Genomic DNA, 22,995 nt, shown 5'->3' on the forward strand with positions numbered 1-22,995 from the left:
ATTTAGCAGACGCTCTTATTCAGAACAATTTATAGGAGCAATTAGGATTAATTGCCTTGCTCAAGGGCACGATGACAGATTTTCACCTATTCAAACCAGCGACCTTTCAGTTACTGGCCCAACGCTCTTAACCACTAGTCTACCTGCCGCCCCAATATTCACACACACGCATGCACTGATGAACACACACAGACACAAATAAACACACTTAAAGTCTGTTTATGATCTATATCTACTGTATGTTTATTTATATATGTATCGATATATTTACAATGGGAAAACCTTGTTATGAACACATCAGTGTTCTCCAAGCTTATCGCTACAGTGCAGAAGTTACCACTGCGCCATATTGGCTGAGGAGCCCTGTGAAAGATGGCAGTGTTTTCTTTATAGATGAACGCACTTCGATTTACTGTAAGGCAAGGCAGAGTAAAACAAGTTTTTCTGTCCATTTTTTCTGTTGCTTTGTAAATTCTTACAAGAAACATTATTTCTGCATGAGCTCTCACTGTTATTGCAGTCAAACTAAGCTCGTAACACTGTAATTGTTCAGCATGAAAATAGTTTTTTAATCAACTTTATGAAACAGACTTGTGTTGTCTGGTAAACACAGTGAAGCACATAAATAATAGTTTGATTCTCGTTCTAAACAGTGAGGGGATAACAAAGAAGAAAGCACTGTATAATTATATTAATACAGGATAGGTTTTTTCTGTCACTAGCTCTGAATAGCAGGAAGGAATTTTACGAGAAAAGCACCATCATCTGTACATTAGTTCAGTTGCATATTTATATTCCCACTATTTATCATTAAATGCTATTTTCTGGTTGGAGGCTTTTCACATTTATTTTTGGGAGAAAAACATTTGGTGGAATTAATGTATAATCTCTGTCACGCCCTGACCTTAGAGAGCCTTTTTATTTCTCTATTTGGTTAGGTCGGGGTGTGATTTGGGTGGGCATTCTAGTTTTTCTATTTCTTTGTTGGCCGGTTATGGTTCCCAATCAGAGGCAGCTGTCTATTGTTGTCTCTGATTGGGGATCATGCTTAGGCAGCCTTGTTTCCCACCTTGTTTATCTTTTGTTTTTTTGGTGTTCATCTAAATAAAGATGTACGCTTACCATGCTGCGCCTTGGTCCGATCCTTCAAACAACGGACGGAACAGAATATCCCAACAACGATCTTCTGTTATGTCCGTTGTTTGAAGGATCGGACCAAGGCGCAGCATGATAAGCGTACATCGTTCTTTATTTAGATGAACAACAAAAAACAAATGATAAACGAACGTAACGTTCTGCAGGCTACACAGTAACTGTACAAAAACAAGATCCCACAACTGAAGGTGGGGAAAAGGGCTGCCTAAGTATGATCCCCAATCAGAGACAACAAACCATACTAGGCCAACAAAGAAATAGAAACAAATTTGCCCACCCAAGTCACAATCTCTCTCTCCTTTGTCATCTCTCTCTCTGAATTTCCTCACGTAAGGAAAGGGGGATACCTAGGTTGGGTTAAACGCAGAAGACACATTTCAGTTGAAGGTGTTCAGTTGTTCAACTGGTAGTGGCACCCCTTCAGCTGATGTTAAATAGGAGCATTACGTATTCTCATGTCAGTGCCCTATCATCAAATAAGCATTTACATTTTTTAACAGACTGGTTCTTGTGTAAAAAACAACAACTTTAGAACATTTTATTAAACTGGAAAATTGACTAAATTCTTTCATCATGGGTGGTTGATTATTGTAAAGATTCACAGTGAATGATATGTACATGTTTGCACATGTCTGTGTACATTTCTGCGTGTTTGTGAGTGTCTGTGTGTGAGAGAGTGTGCTTCAACATTAGAGTATGTCTCTGTCTCTTTCTCCATCCCCCTTCCTCCTTCAGTTGACATTGATGCCCTCGTCCAGCTGGTCTGAGCGGGCAATAAGTGTGTTGAGCATCATCTGCACATGCTCCGCCCTCATCTTGCTGATCTCCAGGACCTCCTCATGGTTCACCTTCTCCTCACAGCTGTAATCTAGGGAGACCTTCACAATGATAAGAATACATTAAGATGCTCCGGTACCATACTCAATAACTAGTCAACAGATGACAGAATAGATACGCTGAGCTGTTCAGAGTGTGTGCAGATAAGGTACATCAAATGATATACAGCAATACGAGAAGTCAATCAATACCTTGTTGGTGATGAGTGAGAGACCAAAGACCCTCAGGCCACAGTGCTTGGCCACTGTTACCTCTGGGACCGTACTCATGCCTATGGGGAAGAGGAAAGGGGTTGGGGAGTGCAGACGGGGACAGGAGCGGAGGTTGGCAGGTTCATGGGGATGGAAAGCAAGAGGGGTGGGGAGGGGCAGAGAGAAAATGGCAAAATATCCAACAGGGTTTGTGGGTTGCACCGGGTCATGGTTGTGTGTTTGTGTGTGTAGAGAGGTAGTTATACTATTCAGTATCATTAATAACCCCCTCCGTGTACTTCCCCCTGAACTTTGGTCCCGTTCCCTGAGATTAGGTCCCATTCCCTGAGATTAGGTCCCGTTCCCTGAGATTAGGTCCCGTTCCCTGAGATTAGGTCCCGTTCCCTGAGATTAGGTCCCGTTCCCTGAGATTAGGTCCCGTTCCCTGAGATTAGGTCCCGTTCCCTGAGATTAGGTCCCGTTCCCTGAGATTAGGTCCCGTTCCCTGAGATTAGGTCCCATTCCCTGAGATTAGGTCCCATTCCCATGTTAGTATTTAATGGGAACCCAGCCAGATCTCACATATCATTAAATCCATGCTAAAAACATGGATACAATTTACACAGACACATACTGTACGAATGCAACGACAAAACAATGTTTACAGGCATAACCAAAAAGCATATGAATTAAAAATACTTATTACGCCAAAGGTCTCACTCACTCAAACACAGCCTCCACTAAGCTGAAACTCAAGCATGGTAAAGAAAAAACACCACATAAAAAAATATGGTTTGGCAGACCTGAATTGGACTCTCACATTAAATAATACACTCACAGGAGTAATAACTCAAAACGTCATCAAAACAAGGAACCAAAGCGGCTTTTTGGTTGGCTACAACAACAAGCTCTTAAGGTAACAAGTCGGCAAAATACATGTTCTTAGGGGGAGTGGATCATGAAAGATGTCATTCGTTAATTCTGCCCACTGTAAATTGTAACAGATATTGGTGTTGTATTTTGATCCTGGATCAAATCATCAGACCAATTAGCGTCACAGCATGTAGCAGCCTGTTGGTCTATCTGTTGACCTAATCGCTAAGCTAATTAGCATGAGTCGGCTCTGTTAGCAGAGCTAGCACCATCATTTATTAACAAGCCCAGCATGGGTGTTTTTACGAGGGAGGTCCAATTAGAGCAGTGTTAATGAACTAAAAAGGGGAAAGGGAGAGTGAGCAAGCCTCGTCTGTGTTTGTATCGTTGTTAAACCATGTTGTGGCTGGTGGTCACTTGGCTCTCTGACAAAACATCCCCTTCCTGAGTAGATGCTTGATCTTGATACAGCATTTTGAAACACAAGTTGTATTAAATATCTATTGTTCCTTTAAACTTAAATTGAACCATTTCCTAACATTAACTGTAATTTGTTGCTCAAGTCATAGCCAGTTCTGGTGATGAAAACCCGTTCGTGGTTGTAGCCCGTAGGCCTGTGTTGTCACCACTCACCCACAGAGTCGCACCCCAAGACCTGCAACATGCGTGCCTCAGCGATGGTCTCAAAGTTGGGCCCGCTCACCATGCAGTACACCCCTTCCCGCACAAAGTTGGTATAGTCCAGCTCATGACTGATATCCAGAGCTAGCTTCCTCAGGTCCTTACTGTAGGCATCTGACATGCAGGGGAACCGGATCCCAAACCTGGAGCAGAGCACAGACAATCACTACTGGCTTATCGATGGGACATATGGAGCAAATACTATTGCAATGTATCTCTCCTAATCTACCAATAATCTGCTACTATTAATAATATGAATAATACTGTAATATAGTACAATATTATGATAGTATACAGGCAACTGCCAACATAAAGGCAACACCAACATAAAGTGTCTAAATAGGGTTTTGGGCCACCACGAGCCAGAACAGCTTCAATGCACCTTGGCATAGATTCTAAGTGTCTGGAACTCTATTGGAGGGACGTGACACCATTCTCCACAAGAAATTTCATCATTTGGTGTTTTGTTGATTGTGGTGGAAAACGCTGTCTCAGGCATCGCTCCAGAATCTCCCATAAGTTTTCAATTGGGTTGAGATCTGGTGACTGAGACCGCCATGACATCGCCAAGCTAGCCAAAATAATAGCCTGCCCAGCATTTTTATACATGACCCTAAGAATGATGGGATGTTAATTGCCTAATTAACCCAGGAACCACACCTGGGTGGAAGCACCTGCTTTCAATATATTTTGTATTCCTCATTTGCTCAAGTGTTTCCATTATTTTGGCAGTTACCTGTAGCTCTCTGAGCACACTAAATATACAGTTTATTTGTCATTAATCTACAACCTCCTAGCTGTAAAGGGAAAATATGAATTACAGGTTCCATGTAACCTAGTGAGCTAGATAGATGACTTGAAGAGTATGTATTTCTTCCCCTCTCCCTCCCCGTGCTTCCTCTCTCCGGGATCATTTCAGTTCTCTCACTGACTGCAACTCTCTCTCTTTCCATCTCTCCTCCCACCGTTGTGCTTCAGACTATACTACATTTTTCACTCTCTCTCCTTGACTCTCCCTCCATCACTTCCACTCTCCCCTACCCATTCCCCCCACCCCTCTCTCCGTCCCTCTTCCCTGCCTCTCTCCATCTCTCTGCCTGTATCGTTCATCATTGTAGCTGCACAGTGAGTGATGTGCCCTCCCACACCCCTCTCCCTCTCTCCTTATCCCCCCTCTCTACCACTGTCTCCCCTTTCTTCCCTCAATCTTTCTGTCTCCCTGTCTCTGGTTGTACCGTTCGTCATTGGGGCCGCACAGAGGGTGCTGGCCGGCGAAGCCTGGCAGGTTAATGTGGTCCTTAATGAGCATGATGTCGCCCACTTTGAAGTCCGGACATAGGCCCCCTGAGGCGTTAGTCACAATGAGGGTCTCCACGCCCAACAGCTTGAAGATCCGCACCGGGAATGTGACCTGGGGGAGAAGAGGAGGGGGATGGAGAGGAGAGAAATATAGGTGGGGAGAAAGTCAGAGAGAGAAAACAAGAGAATTATATGAGTATAGAGGAGGAGAGGAGAAAGGAGTGGACGAGTGAAGAGGAAAAGGGAGTTGGAGAGAAAGGGAGGGAGGGAGAGATAAATATAGAAGAGAGGAAATGACGAGAGAGGTGAAGAGAATGCTACCAACACTTTATTGTACCATTAAGGGGAAGATAAGAAATGAGACATAAAATGTTCTCTCTCTTGGACCATTCTTGGTTATCTCCAGCACCAGTAATACACAAGATGTGCATACAATCTGCTAGAAGCATGCAGCCACGACTTGTAACTCTGTCACACACACACTTCTCTTGATATAGAAATACCCAATAGGGTACAGATGTAGGATCTTAATTTGATCACCCTGTTGCAGGAGAACTTTCCTGAAATGTAAAACTTGTAGTGTATTTGAGTGCGGCAATAAACATATGTTAATTTAAGTTTATTCACCAGAGCGCTGTCCAATTTTTGCTCTTTGCATTAAATATAATCCACATAAGAATTCACATTTCCTGTTGCTGCAGCATTATTTTCCTGCTGTAGAAAACTGACTCAAATGAAGATCCTACATTTGTAAGTCAGACCACTGACAGACACATACACACGGCACCACTAGTGCAACATCCATAAACATGGTTTGCGTGTGTGGGGTGTACAGTGACTCATGAAAATGCACATTTCTGTCAGTTTGCAAGCTAGGATTGGCAATTGGTGAATATATTTCAATGCCAGATCACCTTTCTAGCCTCCCTCCCTCCTTTCCTCCATGTCTTTCCTTGCCTCACCTGCATGTATATTTGTGTGTGGCATAGGAGAAGTGATTTTTAAAAATGTGTATACATTTTTATGCATGCTTATCTTAATTAAACATGCATGCCAATAAGACTCATCATGCCCCAATAACAGCCACTATACAAAACAGAACTAGCACCAAGGCTAACTCCAGCTGCATGCTAGCAGTTTGTATGAAAGGCACCACTCATAGAGGGAGAGGAGATCAGGGAGGGCTAACGAAGCAAGCCAGCTAATTAACCTTGTCATGCATCTCCTACTGACACACTGAGATGAGAGAGATAACAGCTCACACCCTGATTGCAAATCAGGGGGAGGGAGGGAGAGAGAGAGCGCTTGTGTGAGTGCGATTCAACAAAGCAAAACCATATTGCTTTTCTGCTATGTACCAGGCACTTGATGTCAAAACCCATAGAACAAAGTGTATCATAAAATAAAGTGTATGAAAAGGGAGATATAAAATTGGTAACAAACTAGTAGCATCACTACGCCTTCCAGATATTTACTGAATTCTCACTGCAACACCTCTGTATTTGTTTTGTCTTTACGTAAACTCTTGTGAGAGTGGTGTGATGTTGGTGTCGGAGGTGTCAGATACAATGACTCATGGATGTGTCCCTGGGCTGATGGAGTGTATGGACACCCTGGTGTCCCTGTCACACATACTGGACTGCTGTCCGATAATGTTGGGAAAGAAAGTGAGCAGAACAGGGAAGACATGGAGATGAGAGTAGAGACATGGAGATGAGAGTAGAGAGTGTGAGATTGTGTGGTGGTAGTGGTGGGGGAAAGAGAAATTAAGAAAGAGAGAGAGAAAAGAAGGGAGATAATGAGAGAAAGACAAAGAGAGTAGGCAGATGGCAGGCTGAAACAACAGCTGTATCGGTTGCATGTGCTGGGGTAAATTTAGCAGATATCGCTTTGTTGCCTTGTCTGGTGTGCTGAGCCATAGGAAAGAGGTCCAACATCCACTGTAATCACACCTGTTCTTCTCTCACACCTTACACGTTTTGCTGCATGTTCAGTCAGTCCTCAAGATAGGAAACCTCATATAAATTATTAATTTATTATATCTGTGTCGATATTGTACATGAGTTTGTATTAAATAGGGTAGCCTAGTGGTTAGAGCTTTGGACTAGTAACCGAAAGGTTGCAAGTACAAATCCCTTAGCTGACAAGGTACAAATCTGTCGTTCTGCCCCTGAACAAGGCAGTTAACACACTGTTCCTAGGACGTCATTGAAAATAAGAATTTGTTCTTAACTGACTTGCCTAGTTAAATAAAGATTAAATAAATAAATATGGTTCAAGAGAAAATAGCTGATTGAGTGAGAAAAGCATCTCATCAACTATGGTATTATTTTCTAGTTAACTCTGCAACTATTTACTTTTTTCACAACTGCAACCAGCTTGACAACAAATACATATCGACAAAAAGTTTGTAAAAACATTTTGAAATGATATTTCATGCTAGAATCCTCTTAAAGCAATTTACAGTAATATATTTTCATACTGGTCCCCCATGGGAATCAAACCCACAACCCATGCTTTACCAACTGAGCCACACACATAATGTTCTACAGATTTGTCATTCAATTGTTTTTAAATTGTAAAATCATTTTATGTGACAAGGCCAGACCAGAGATTGTTAGACACCTGTGATAATCTGAAGTACCCAAACGTGCCACTAGATGTCTTGTGACAGATTACATAAAATCCTTAAAAGAGACCAAAATTCTGGTCGTTTAATGGTAAACTTCTAAAGTTTCCAGTAATATACTGTCCCTTTGCAACCCTAACCTTGACAGTGCTCACCTATGGGCTGCATCTCAGCAGTGTAAAGTTACTTCCTCTCCTTTGGGTCCTATCCTACATCTACTCTGATCTGAAGAGAATTGACAGGTGAAAACAATATTGTGGAGGTCAGAATTGAGAAACAGCCCATAGGAGATAAGACATTGATCTAGAAGGCAGCATTTGGTCTGTTGTTCTCTGTGTCTCCCTATAAACTGTCACCAAAGCCTATTGCGGTGTAAGATACTTCTGTATGTCCAATGGCGAGGCTGCAACCTAGGCCCTCCTCTGTGGTCACAGTCAATGAGAACATGATGACGTGTTTACTGCCTAGCACCTGGGAGGTAGAAATGCTGCTTCGATATCTCATCATAATTACACATCTTTAGACTGTCTCCTGCTGTTCTCATAGACTGTTATACAATATGTCTATACTTTCGCCGTCCAATGCAATCTAGGTCAATAGGAACAAATTATTGTCTGGACTGGTCAGAATCAAAGGATGAGAATGAGCAATGTGGTATTTACTAGTGCTTTTGATTGACAGGTACAATGTGGTGACCCTAAGTGAAAGGCCAAAAGGCCTGTGCTTCACTTATGTGCCGGTGTCCGGCAGCCATGAGGGTTGACTCTAAAACATGATGTCATGTTGTCAATGTCGTAATTGCTCTGAGAATTTCCCTCGCCACTCCAGACAACAGAAGATTCCTTAGCCATTTACCAAGGGCCTAGCGGGTCTAGAGAGGGTTGCATTTATGCTGCCTTAACCAAAACAGTGGAAGGAAAGGACTCATTTAACTCTGGAGTGACATCATAAATATGCAGTGCTACAGCTGATTGACTGGTTGATTGGGGCTGTAAGTCTCGACCAAGCAAAAACCTACATACAGAAAGTTGCTGCTTTGAAATACTTTTATATACAAATAAGACAAGCGTCGCAACACAGGTGAACGGATGCTGGTACATACCTCTCATCCACTCAACATTTTTGCCCAATATCCTTACAAACTGTTTGAGAAAATGGCTTCATTTCATTGACATTTTGTTCAAATTCACACCAAATTACCCAACAATGACCTCATTGCTGCCAGGGACATTTTTAAGAAACAGGGCCCAGATCAGTGGTGACCCTGTCCTAAACTTTGTTTGTTACAATATACAGCCTTGTGCAAAGTCAGCAGTTCCCAGGCTGGTTTCAGCAATCGTCTTCCTGCCTCCCATTTTCCTGATTGTGACAGATAAAGTTAATGGGCCAAGGCCGGAGATGCCAGCCCCTCTCTGTTATACAAATAGGAGGAGTTCTCCTTCAGTTAACATGACCTTGTTGAGCCACAATGGAGAGTTTTTCGCATAGCGTTCCAAAGGAAAGGACCCATTTTGTTTCACTCTTTTCCTTCTTTATGATGGCTAATATAAGCACACACTGGTGATGAATATTTCAAAACATCCGGTGTCGCCGTAGCGGGAATGTGTAAGGGTTATAGATGAGCAGGGACTGGGTTGAATCCATGGAGGCTAGGAATATTGATGGTTAAAATAGTCTGATGTGATGTTTCCCTGATCTCAAAGGGCAGAGCAGCAAGGTAAAAGAGTAGAAAGACTAGTAGTGTAGAGCAAATGTCTTAATGTTGGATGTTTAAAATATGGCCTATACCAAATAATATAGATATAGTCTTCGTCATGGTACTGGGAGTCTCTAAATGTATGGGGTCCTTCGTTGCTCAGTTTGTAGCTCAGTTGATAAAGTATGAATGTTGTAATGTCAAGGTAGTGTGTTTGATTCCTGGGACCACCCATATATGTAAAATGTACCCCCCCCCCCGCATGACTGTAAGTCACTTTGAATCTCAGCATTTACTAAATGGCATATATTATTATCTGTTCATCGGTCAGATACTGTATTTGGACTTACCTTACAGAGTGAATAGCCCTCGTAGAGATGGAATCTGCCTTGCATGAAGACGCAGGATTTGCCTTTCAGAATACCAAACACCAGACACCCCTCATGACCCGGGACTGTGAAGGACACAAGCATATTCTGTCATGGACGGTTAGTGATACAGCGTCTCTAGTCGGGTTAGGAAAAAAAACTGTGAATTGATGTTTTATTCATGTTTAATTTCACAGAAGTTGTCCGATTTGTGTTGTTCATACTCCAAGCATGAGAGAGTCCTATAGAAATAAAATACTACTGCTGTAATGAAAAACTCTCTGCATGTACATACAGTTAAAGTCGAAAGTTTACATACACCTTAGCCAAATACATTTAAACTCAGTTTTTCACAATTCCTGACATTTTAATCCTAGTAAAAATTCCCATGTCTTAGGTCAGTTAGGATCACCACTTTATTTTAAGAATGTGAAATGTTAAAATAATAGTAAATAGAATGATTTATTTCAGCTTTTATTCTTTCATTGCATTCCCAGTGGGTCAGAAGTTAACATATACTCAATTCGTATTTGGTAGCATTGCCTTTAAATTGGGTCAAACGTTTCGGGTAGCCTTCCACAAGCTTCCCACAATAAGTTGGGTGAATTTTGGCCCATTCCTCCTGACAGACCTGGTGTAACTGAGTCAGGTTTGTAGGCCTCTATGCTCGCACACACTTTTTCAGTTCTGCCCACAAATGTTCTATAGGATTGAGATCAGGGCTTTGTGATGGCCACTCCAATACCTTGACTTTGTTGTCCTTAAGCCATTTTGCCACAACTTTGGAAGTATGTTTGTGGTCATTGTCCGTTTGGAAGACCCATTTGCGACCAAGCTTTAACTTTCTGACTGATGTCTTGAGATGTTGCTTCAATATACCCACATCATTTTCCTTCTCATGATGGCATCTATTTTGTGAAGTGCACCAGTCCCTCCTACAGCAAAGCACCCCCACAACATGATGCTGCCACCCCCATGCTTCATGGTCGGGATGAGGTTCTTCAGCTTGCAAGACTCCCCCTTTTTCCTGCAAAAATAATGATGTTCATATTGGCCAAACAGTTCTATTTTTGTTTCATCAGACCAGAGGACATTTCTCCAAAAAGTACAATCTTTGTCCCCATGTGCAGTTGCAAACCGTAGTCTGGCTTTTTTATGGTGGTTTTGGAGCTTCCTGTTGGAAGGTGAACTTTCACCCCCAGTCAAGGGTCCTGAGCGCTCTGGTGCAGGATCTCTCTGTACTTTGCTCCATTCATCTTTCCCTCGATCCTGACTAGTCTCCCAGTCCCCGCCGCTGAAAAACATCCCTGCAGCATGATGCTGCCACCACTGTGCTTCACCGTAGGGATGGTGCCAGGTTTCCTCCAGACATGACGCTTGGCATTCAGGCCAAAGAGTTCAATCTTGGTTTCATCAGACTAGAGAATCTAGTTTCTCATGGTCTGAGAGTCCTTTAGGTGCCTTTTGGCAAACTCCAAGCGGGCTGTCATGTGCCTTTTAGTGAGGAGTGGCTTCCGTCTGGCCACTCTACCATAAACGCCTGATTGGTGGAGTGCTGCAGAGACGATTGTCCTTCTGGAAGGTTGTCCCATCTCCACGGAGGAACTCTGGAGCTCTGTCAGCGTGACCATCGGGTTCTTGGTCACCTCCCTAACCAAGGTCCTTCTCCCCCGATTGCTCAGTTTGGCCAGGCAGCCAGCTCTAGGAAGAGTCTTGATGAAGGCCACTGTGTTCTTGGGGACCTTCAATGCTGCAAACATTTTTTGGTGCTCTTCCCCAGATCTGTGCCTCGACACAATCCTGCCTCTGAGCTCTACGGGCAATTCCTTCAAACTCATGGCTTGGTTTTTGATCTGACATGCACTGTCAACTGTGGGACCTTATATAGACAGGTGTGTGCCTTTCCAAATCATGTCCAATCAATTGAATTTACCACAGGTCGACTCCAATCAAGTTGTAGAAACATCTGAAGGATGATCAATGGAAACAGGATGGACAGGAGCTCAATTTCAAATCTCATAGCAAAGGGTCTGAGTACTTATGTAAATAAGGTATCTGTTTTTTATTTTGAATACATTTGCAAAAATGTCTAAAAAACAGTTTTTACTTTGTCATTATGGGGAATTGTGTGTAGATTGATGAGGAAAACATTTTATTTAATTAAATTTAGAATAAGGCCTTAATGTAAGAAAATGTGGAAAAAGTCAAGGGTTCTGAATACTTTCCAAATGCACTGTAGTACTCAGGACAGCATGCAGTGTAGGAACAGTATCTGTGCTATTGAAATAAAAGTGTTCATCATCCGCTGTCAAATGTCAACTGTAATTGTCTGTTTAGTACCCTTCTTTATAGTGGGGATGATGGCTGAGACTACAGCAGAGTTGTGTTCGGTGGTGTGGAGAGGATGTTAATTTGACCCTGAGTTTTGTCAGAGGCAATTTGTTGAAAAGTGCTGCGTAATGAGATAGGACCTGAATGATTACAACACTGTTTAGAGAAGTGACTTTCTTCTCCTCCGTCAGAGGTTGAGGGTTGGCAGAGGGAAGTTTAGGGGGGAGGATGGTGTCAGTTATTACTCTGTCCATTGAAGTTACTTCAGAATCCATTCCATTGCTGCATTAACTTGTTTTAATGAGCGTTACTGGATGTCACTTTATAAAGACTTGGTGTGAGTGACCAAGCAAATAATGTATTTCTCAGGATGCACTATCGTATTGGTTATCTCAGGATGCACTATCGTATTGGTTATCTAAGGATGCACTATCGTATTGGTTATCTCAGGATGCACTATCGTATTGGTTATCTCAGGATGCACTATCGTATTGGTTATCTCATGATGCACTATCGTATTGGTTATCTCAGGATGCACTATCGTATTGGTTATCTCAGGATGCACTATCGTATTGGTTATCTAAGGATGCACTATCGTATTGGTTATCTCAGGATGCACTATCGTATTGGTTATCTAGGATGCCTTTATTGGATCTCAGGACTGCTATGTTATCTAAGGATGTGTGGTTATTTGATTCGTATTGGTTATCTCAGGATGCCCTTTGGTTTTATCAGATGTTATTGGATAGGATGCAATTTTTTAAGTTATTTTTGTTTGTTATCTCATGATTACAGGTTATTCACACATGTTGTGTGGATTTGATTCAATCTGGCCCTTTGGTTTTACAGGTTATTGGATAGGCACTGTTACAGGTTCACACAGCATAGCACCTGTTCACAGGCAAACACCAATATTAGTATGGTCTGAAATCACACTCATTTAGAATGTCTGCCAATCATTATGCTCTCCATTTAATTTACCAAAAAACGAGAAGTCTAGTGCTGCACTGAACATCGATTAGTGTTTTCAATGGGCTTCTCTCTGACAAGCTTAAATGAACTAGAATATAATTGGGAAGACTGCAACACAAACCAAACCAGAATTGAAGATAATTAAAAAAAAAATGTCAGCTCTGTCTAATGAAGGCAACATTGTCAAATAATGTCATTTCTAGACTTCTCATTTGTTTATTTATGATGCTATTGTTGTCCAAAAACACAACAAAAGCTGGTTACTAGAAAGGAGGCTATGGCTTTTCTGCAAAGACCCACCATACTCTAATAATAATAGGAAAGTGAACATTTGAGCGCTTATGCAGACATTTTATATTCACCTCCACATGATGAATATTTAAATATGTCCATGAGATCATAATAAGAATTCCATGTGGAAGATTTTAGGGCCTATTTTTACTCCAGTTATAATATTTTATTCATGGGGCGTAGTTATTCATTCTTGGTTAATTTTCCCACCAACTGGTTATGATTTGTTTTTCCATGCGACTTTTTGACAAAGACACACAGAAATCCCAAATGCATTTCAGCAAGTAAATAATGAACTACTTAGCTGCAATGGTGTGTCAATGGAATCATTGAGGGAAAATGTAAATTCCTCTGCTGTGCAGGCATAATTAAGAGCACTACACAGGTTCACCTGATGTTTGGGAGAATCAGTGAACAAGCTAATTGGGGTGAGGTGATGTTTACAGAGAGGCATTGCCTATTATATTTGTCAAAGTGTGTGTGTATGTGTGTGTTGGGGGGTGGGTAGTATAGATTGACAGTTTATATGTAGCAAACCCTTTCTGGTTACTTCTGAATTCCCAGAATGTTAGTAGGTTTTGCCGGGACATTTTAACAACAGTCATAGGAAGTTTTCATGCTAACATTGGATGTAAACCAAATTAAGACTCCATAGGAACTTGATCTTAACATTGTAGGAACATTCACTGTTTGCTGGGTAGAGACCACAATATACTATCATTAGTCTCATATCAATATTATCATGACACATTATACGTTCGTGACAGCGACTTCATCTCACCTGTGCTGACGGGGAAGTTGGGGATATCTGCGTAAGGGAAGATCTCTTTGTTGGTAACACCATCGGCGAGCAGGCCCAGGCCGGAGCCACACACCACTGCGATCTTAGGCCTATGTCTCGTCCGACTCAGAAGCCATTCTGTCGTCTGATTGTAGTCTTCAAAAGAGCAACAGCTAGGAGAGATGACACTCAGGTAATTATTTTTAAATGGACTGCCTGATTATACACCATGTAGAGCAGGGATCTGCAACAGGTAGCCCACGGGCCAAAACCGTCCCGCAAATGTGATTTTGGGGGGATTTAACTTTTTGGTCAAAAAAGACTGTAAAATCACCAGGAATTTAGCTAAAAAAGTGTTTCATTTTGGAAATCTGTTCCCAACCATTCCCACAAGTAAAAAAAGAGATGTGATCGTGTCTCCATGGTTGCCTACCCCCATGGTTGCCTACCCCCATGGTTGCCTACCCCCATGGTTGCCTACCCCCATGGTTGCCTACCCCCCTACCCCCATGGTTGCCTACCCCTGATGTAGAGACACATGCTTAATTCCAAATTAACCCCTTCTCCCTACCACTCAACATTTAATATGGATATGAAAGGATTTGGTATGAACAATATGGTAATAGTTCCACCATACCTTCTGATAGGCTATGTTTTTGTCCTGCCATATTGTCTCCACCATCTTAAACAAGTCCATAGGTGGTAGTGACAAGCTGTCACTTTTGAATTGGGCAGTTAACTGAATTCGGCAATGGAGTTAGGTATAGCTCAACTTCTATAATTGGTTCGATAGAAATAAAACACACTTGCAATAGATAAAGAATATACTGACTGTATACTTTTAGGAACAATATTGTTTATCATCAAAAATGATACAAGGAAGACGAGATAACATATCTACTTAGATCTTTGTTTACAGTGCCTTCAGAAAGTATTCATACCCCTTGACTTAGTCCACACTTTGTTGTGTTACAGCCTGAATTCAAAATGTGTTCAATATATTTCTCACCCATCTGGAATAACACAATACCCCATAATGTTACGTTGGTATAAAGGGATTGGGAGACAGGCGCAGAAATGCGTAATAGGGGTTTTTATTTCCCAAATTACAGCGTGCCGTGTAAAGGCACGGGGACGAAGACCAAACAAACACGTATAAAATCACAGGGTAGAAACCCAAACAAAAGAGCGAGGAGTACCTCGAATAAATACACAATCGCACAATGATTATCACACGGGACGAGACCCGTAATCATCTGCACAATATGCGTGGCACAAAAGCCAAAACAACATAGCACAGGTACTCACACGAACCAACGGACATTGGAACAATAATCAACAGGACAATGGTGAACAAAGGACACACTTATACAGTTACTAATCAAATGGGAATAGGGACCAGGTGTGCGTAATGACAGTTCCGGGGGGATCCATGACACATAATGACATAGTGAAAACATGTTTTAAGAAATGTTTGCACATTTATTGAAAATTACAGACAGAAATATCTAATTTACAGAAGTATTCATACCCCTGAGTAAATACTTTATAGAAGCACATTTGGCAGCAATTACAGCTGTGAGTCTTTCTGGGTAAGTCTCTAAGAGCTTTGAACACCTGGATTGTGCAACATTATTCTTTTCCAAATTAAAATTTGCAGTTGATCATTGCTAGACAACCATTTTCAGGTCTTGCCATAGATTTTTAAGTAGATTTAAGTCAAATCTGTAACTCGTCCACTCAGGAACATTCACTGTCTTCTTCATAAGCAACTCCAGTGTAGATTTGGCCTAGTTACTGATACAACTCCAGTGTAGATTAGGTTATTGTCCTGGTGAAAGGTGAATTCATCTCCCAGTGTCTGGTGGAAAGCAAACTGAACCAGGTTTCCCCTCTAGAATTTTGCCTGTGCTTAGCTCCATTCCGTTTCTTTTTTTATCCTGAAAAACTCCCAGTCGTTAACGATTAAAAGCATACCCACAACATGATGCAGCCACCACTATGCTTGAAAATATGGAGAATGATACTCAGTGATGTGTTGTATTGGATTTGCCTCAAACATAACACTTTGTATTCAGGACAAAAAGTGAATTGCTTTGCAATATTTTTTTAAGTATTACTTTAGTGCCTTGTTGCAGACAGGATGCATGTTTTGGAATATTCTTATTGTCTACAGGCATCCTTCTTTTCCCTCTGTCAGTTAGGTTAGTATTGTGGAGTAACTACAATGTTGTTGATCCATCCTCAGTTTTCTCCTATCACAGGCATTAAACTCTGTAACTGTTTTAAAGTCACCATTGGCCTCATGGGGAAATCCCTGAGTGATTTCCTTCCTCTACGGAAGTATGCTTGTATCTGTGTATTGACTGGGTGTATTGATACACCATCCAAAATGTAATTAATAACTTCACCATGCTCACAGGGATTTTCAATGTCTGCTTTTTTTATACAAATCTACCAATAGGTGACCTTCTTTGCGAGATATAGAAAAACTTTCCTGGAACAGATACAGCCCTTGGTTCACTCCAGACCTGACTGCCCTCGACCAGCACAAAAACATCCTGTGGCGGACTGCAATAGCATCGAATAGTCCCCGCGATATGCAACTGTTCAGGGAAGTCAGGAACCAATACACGCAGTCAGTCAGGAAAGCTAAGCCCAGCTTCTTCAGGCAGAAGTTTGCATTCTGTAGCTCCAACTCCAAAAGGTTCTGGGACACTGTGAAGTCCATGGAGAACAAGAGCACCTCCTCCCAGCTGCCCACTGCACTGAGGCTAGGTAACACGGTCACCACCGATAAATCCATGATTATCGAAAACTTCAACAAGCATTTCTCAACGGCTGGCCATGCCTTCCGCCTGGCTACTCCAACCTCGGCCAACAGCTCCGCCCCCGCAGCTCCTCGCCCAAGCCTCTCCAGGTTCTCCTTTACCCAAATCCAGATAGCAGATGTTCTGAAAGAGCTGCAAAACCTGGACCCGTACAAATCAGCTGGGCTTGACAATCTGGACCCTCTATTTCTGAAACTGTCCGCCGCCATTGTTGCAACCCCTATTACCAGCCTGTTCAACCTCTCTTTCATATCGTCCGAGATCCCCAAGGATTGGAAAGCTGCCGCAGTCATCCCCCTCTTCAAAGGGGGAGACACCCTGGATCCAAACTGTTACAGACCTATATCCATCCTGCCCTGCCTATCTAAGGTCTTCGAAAGCCAAGTCAACAAACAGGTCACTGACCATCTCGAATCCCACCGTACCTTCTCCGCTGTGCAATCTGGTTTCCGAGACGGTCACGGGTGCACCTCAGCCACACTCAAGCTACTAAACGATATCATAACCGCCATCGATAAAAGACAGTACTGTGCAGCCGTCTTCATCGACCTTGCCAAGGCTTTCGACTCTGTCAATCACCATATTCTTATCGGCAGACTCAGTAGCCTCGGTTTTTCGGATGACTGCCTTGCCTGGTTCACCAATTACTTTGCAGACAGAGTTCAGTGTGTCAAATTGGAGGGCATGCTGTCCGGTCCTCTGGCAGTCTCTATGGGGGTGCCACAGGGTTCAATTCTCGGGCCGACTCTTTTCTCTGTATATATCAATGATGTTGCTCTTGCTGCGGGCGATTCCCTGATCCACCTCTACGCAGACGACACCATTCTATATACTTCCGGCCCGTCCTTGGACACTGTGCTATCTAACCTCCAAACGAGCTTCAATGCCATACAACACTCCTTCCGTGGCCTCCAACTGCTCTTAAACGCTAGTAAAACCAAATGCATGCTTTTCAACCGATCGCTGCCTGCACCCGCATGCCCGACTAGCATCACCACCCTGGATGGTTCCGACCTTGAATATGCGGACATCTATAAGTACCTAGGTGTCTGGCTAGACTGTAAACTCTCCTACCAGACTCATATCAAACATCTCCAATCGAAAATCAAATCAAGAGTCAGCTTTTCTATTCCGCAACAAAGCCTCCATCACTCACTCCGCCAAACTTACCCTAGTAAAACTGACTATCCTACCGATCCTCGACTTCGGCGATGTCATCTACAAAATTGCTTCCAACACTCAGCAAACTGGATGCAGTTTATCACAGTGCCATCCGTTTTGTCACTAAAGCACCTTATACCACCCACCACTGCGACTTGTATGCTCTAGTCGGCTGGCCCTCGCTACATATTCGTCGCCAGACCCACTGGCTCCAGGTCATCTACAAGTCCATACTAGGTAAAGCTCTGCCTTATCTCAGTTCACTGGTCATGATGGCAACACCCATCCGTAGCACGCGCTCCAGCAGGTGTATCTCACTGATCATCCCTAAAGCCAACACCTCGTTTGTCCTCCTTTCGTTCCAATACTCTGCTGCCTGTGACTGGGACGAACTGCAAAAATCCCTGAAGTTGGAGACTTTTATCTCCCTCACCAACTTCAAACATCTGCTATCTGAGCAGCTAACCGATCGCTGCAGCTGTACATAGTCTATTGGTAAATAGCCCACCCATTTTCACCTACCTCATCCCCATACTGTTTTTATTTATTTACTTTTCTGCTCTTTTGCACACCAATATCTCTACCTGTACATGACCATCTGATCATTTATCACTCCAGTGTTAATCTGCAAAATTGTAATTATTCGCCTGCCTCCTCATGCCATTTGCACACAATTGTATATAGACTCCCCTTTTTTTCTACTGTGTTATTGACTTGTTAATTGTTTACTCCATGTGTAACTCTGTGTTGTCTGTTCACACTGCTATGCTTTATCTTGGCCAGGTCGCAGTTGCAAATGAGAACTTGTTCTCAACTAGCCTACCTGGTTAAATAAAGGTGAAATAAAAAACTTTCCTGGTCTTTATGGTTGAATCTGTGTTTGAAATTCCCTGCTTGACTGAGGGACCTTACAGATACATAATTGTATGTGTGGGGTACAGAGATGAGGTAGTCATTCAAAAATCTTAAACACTATTATTGCACACACAGAGTGAATCCATGCAAATTATTATGTGACTTGTTAAGCAAATGTTTACTCCTGAACTTATTTAGGCGTGCCATAACAAAAGGGCGAATACTTATTGGCTCAAGACATTCCAGTTTTTAATTTTTAATGAATTTGTAAAACTGTCCAAAAACAACTATTCCACTTTGACATTATGGGGTTTTGTGTGTAGACCAGTGACACAAACTCTCCATATATACATATAAAATTAGTGCACACCTCATGACAACGCAACAAATCCGTGTAGAGAACAGTTCCATTTTCCTTCATTGTGATCAAACAGGAATAACTCCAACTAATAAATCCGCGAGGCACAGGAGGAATAACTGAAATACGTGAGGAGATCTCACTGCTCTTTTGAAATGGGGTGTCTGACCTGAGGAGACATATTCAAAGCAATTGTTCCACAGACTGTCAACCCCTGAGTGGTATTTTACATTACAATTACAATTCAAATCCAATTTAGCCTCTTGTATTCACTGAGTGCACAGTATGTGACCTGACTTGTAAGTTGTTCTGATATAGGCTCCCTCTGAATGTATGAACAAATCAGTGTATTTATTGAAAAGCAAGAATGAATACTATAATACCCTGCTAACCTGCAGTCTATGACTGTCTGTGCCTGTTTATTCCTCTCAGATTCACATTTTGAAATGTTCCTTAGTAAGTCCCTCTAAAAGTCTTTATGACTGCTAGTATGTTTGTTTTAAACAAACACATTAAATGTATGTAACAATTCCATTTTTGTTTCATAATTTATGGGAAACAAATCGAAATGTGTGTATTCACTGTCATCCCTGGGTCAAAGTTGTGCTTATGCTAAACCAATCCATTTAACTGGAAATATTGTCTGATGTGTGAAATATGATGAAGAAAATAACATTTACCATTCTGTACTTCCTTTGGTATGCATGATCCACAAACAGGTCTGTCAGGTGTAGTCTGGTGGGGAGTTTAGAGTTAATCAAAGCTGGTGACGATAGATAGAGTTAAGAGAGATCATGAGGGAGTGAGATAGTGCCACGCAACCTAGTGTGTGGAACTTTTTCATTGGTTGATTTTGAGGTGGGAGATAGCGTGGGGTATATTCTTTGGGATTCCTGGAGAAAAAAAAATGTGCCGAGTCACATGGAGATGTCTCCCACGTCCTCGTGGGATGCAAAGGTCCGATGTGACAAGGGTACATGCAAATAATTACAGGGTTTCCCAATGTTCTTTTACCTATTTGAAGTCACGTTCGTAGTGAAAGTCAATTTGTTTAACAAATCGGAAATGACCTTACTACAATAGTCACTAACAAATATTAAGTAAATATGCCTAACTTGTTTTATATCAGTTTAAGCAATATGACTAATGGGTTGTTTATTACAGCATAGGATTATTAATTGTTGTTATTTGTGAAATGTGGCAAAACCATATTCATTCAGGTGGCCAAAGGTGTGTTGGTGGGGGCATCTCTGGTTAAATGTCTAGTGTCCGTCAGCATATGCCACTATCATCTTAGTCAGCTGTTGTCTGTGACCCTTGACCTTTCATTCTGCTACACCTCCACGTCTTCAGACACATCTGGCTCCCATCCACACGTAGCATGGACTTTGAGTGGAGAAAGAGAGAGGTGTGCATTTAGCACACAACCATTTTTTTGACCAGATAGTGTTGATGCCCTGAGTTCAAGGTAAAACCAGTCAATGAGTAACATTGGCTTACATAACACTCTTACATGAGGGATACTAAGGAAGTGTACAAATCTACAGCATTCCAAGGTACAGACATTTTCAAAACGGTAAGATGTTATTGAGTAGAAGGGTATGGGTTCAGCAAAAACTTGTGTATAGTATTTAGTAAATCATTAGTTATAAAGAATGCTAAACAGCTAGTGGCAGGAGTAGGTATTGCAGGGGATTTATATCGATCAGGGCAATCATCTAGAGACATAGAATTAGACAGTTTGCTTTGCTGGGATTAGAAAGGAGTACACTGACATGGTTATTACTGTCATTAACATACCTTTAATTATTGCTCCCTGTAAGTTGAGGTCGACTTTAGTACAGTGCCAGATGTGGTATACGGAGGGGAATCCAGACAGCTGACTATCCTGATGAAAACCCAACAGATGCTGTGTGTGTGTGTGTGTGTGTGTGTGTGTGTGTGTGTGTGTGTGTGTGTGTGTGTGTGTGTGTGTGTGTGTGTGTGTGTGTGTGTGTGTGTGTGTGTGTGTGTGTGCGTGCGTGTGTGTGTGTGCGTGTGTGTGTGCGTGTGTGTGTACGTGTGTGTGTGCGTGTATGTGTACGTGTGTGTGTACGTGTGTGTGTACGCGTGTGTGTGTGCGTATTTGCGTATATGTGTGTGTGTGTGTGTGCATGCCGTGTTCGTTGTGCGTTGTGTATGATTTTGGATGAGCTGTGGGATAACCTAACTACTCTCAAGGACGATTGCGTTGTCACAATGTGTTCTCTACCCAGCTCACTCTCTCTAAGCTTCTCTCTAAGCTCTCTCAAAAAGTTTTTGGGGAAGGACATTTGTTTCATCTTCACGGAATTTCATACTATGCTTTATTTGAACTAATGTTAGATATGAAGAAATCTGACAAAATTATTTTTCTTCATCCCTGATCTCAGAAACGCAGAACAACATCTTGTGTAATTGTGTCAGATGCCGCTTTCATTTCTTGAAATACCCACCTGCAAATTAAGCACTACCCAAACCTAATACGTCCAAATAACTTGTGACGCAAAACCAAAGCACCGGAACTACTGTTGCTTATCCCATCCTTCCGACAAATGTTAAGATATTTTATCTGTATTTGACCTTTTTTTTAACTAGGCAAATCAGTTAAGAACATATTCTTATTTTCAATGATGGCCTAGGAATAGTGGCAGGTTAACTGCCTTGTTCAGGGGCAGAACAACAGATTTTTACCTTGTCAGTTCAGGGATCCGATCTTGCAACCTTTCGGTTACTAGTCCAACACTCTAACCACTAGGCTTCCTGCCACCCCATATAATTTATGTCATGTAGTCTGTCCACGAGAGATTGCTTCTTCTCTAATTTGTTGAACTATGGAAAATTCTAGGTGAAAATCCTGGCATCTCGCCCAGTAAAATATTTTGTGCTTCTAATGATGATCAACCCAAGTTCTCTAATTGAAGACTGTTAGGCTGCATTTACACATGCAGACCAATTCTGATCTTTTGCCCAATTATGGGCAAAATATCTGATCTAATTGGTCAAAATACAAATTTGTGCAAAAATATAAATTGGTCTGCCTGAGTAAGGCTGCATTTACACAGGCAGCTCAATTCGAATCTTTTTTTTTATCACCAATTGATATTTTGACCTATCAGATCAGCTCTGAAAAATATCTGATGTGAAAAGATCTAATGTGACTGGTCAAAGACCAAATAGTGGAAAAAAGATCAGAATTGGGTTGTCTGTGTAAACACAGCCTATACACAGCTCTAGATGAAAGAGTATATCATGACAAGCAAAAACAAGAGGATTACATAATGGACGACCACAGATTCACGTCTTAGGCCATTGTGGACCGATAGGCTACGTTTCTCATTCAATTTGTATTATAACCTATTTACCACTACTGGTCAACTCAATTGTGATGATTGCAGATTAATTGATTAGATAAGAGTAGTATCCTCTTAATGGGCTATGAGTTGGTACAAGTTGGTACTGGTTACTGTGGTGGTAATACAAGGACATAATGTGTCATAAGCTCAGTCAGACTGGCAATAGGCTTAAACTAAAGCCTATGAAACATCGCATTGCACTTGGCAGGACAATGTCCAATCCTGGAGTCACCTTGACCATAATGAATCTCTTTGTCTAGACAGGGTCATTCAACGGTATGTATATGTGCACACAAACACACATACACACAT

The 22,995-nt window shown here is 41.9% G+C and overlaps 1 protein-coding gene across 1 annotated transcript; it reads right to left on the minus strand.

The window, feature by feature from the left end:
* Positions 1-218: 218 nt before the first annotated feature.
* pnp4b (purine nucleoside phosphorylase 4b) lies at positions 219-20,129 on the minus strand. The gene is made up of 7 exons (XM_064948222.1): positions 19,990-20,129; positions 14,105-14,277; positions 9,712-9,815; positions 4,973-5,148; positions 3,690-3,880; positions 2,184-2,263; positions 219-2,033 (listed from the first exon to the last, which is right to left on the minus strand). Exons 1-7 carry the CDS (start codon positions 20,013-20,015, stop codon positions 1,887-1,889), a joined length of 897 nt encoding a protein of 298 aa, XP_064804294.1. The 5' UTR covers positions 20,016-20,129; the 3' UTR covers positions 219-1,886.
* Positions 20,130-22,995: the final 2,866 nt, after the last annotated feature.

Source organism: Oncorhynchus masou, chromosome 30 (assembly GCF_036934945.1).
Source record: "Oncorhynchus masou masou isolate Uvic2021 chromosome 30, UVic_Omas_1.1, whole genome shotgun sequence".
Lineage (NCBI taxonomy): Eukaryota > Metazoa > Chordata > Actinopteri > Salmoniformes > Salmonidae > Oncorhynchus > Oncorhynchus masou.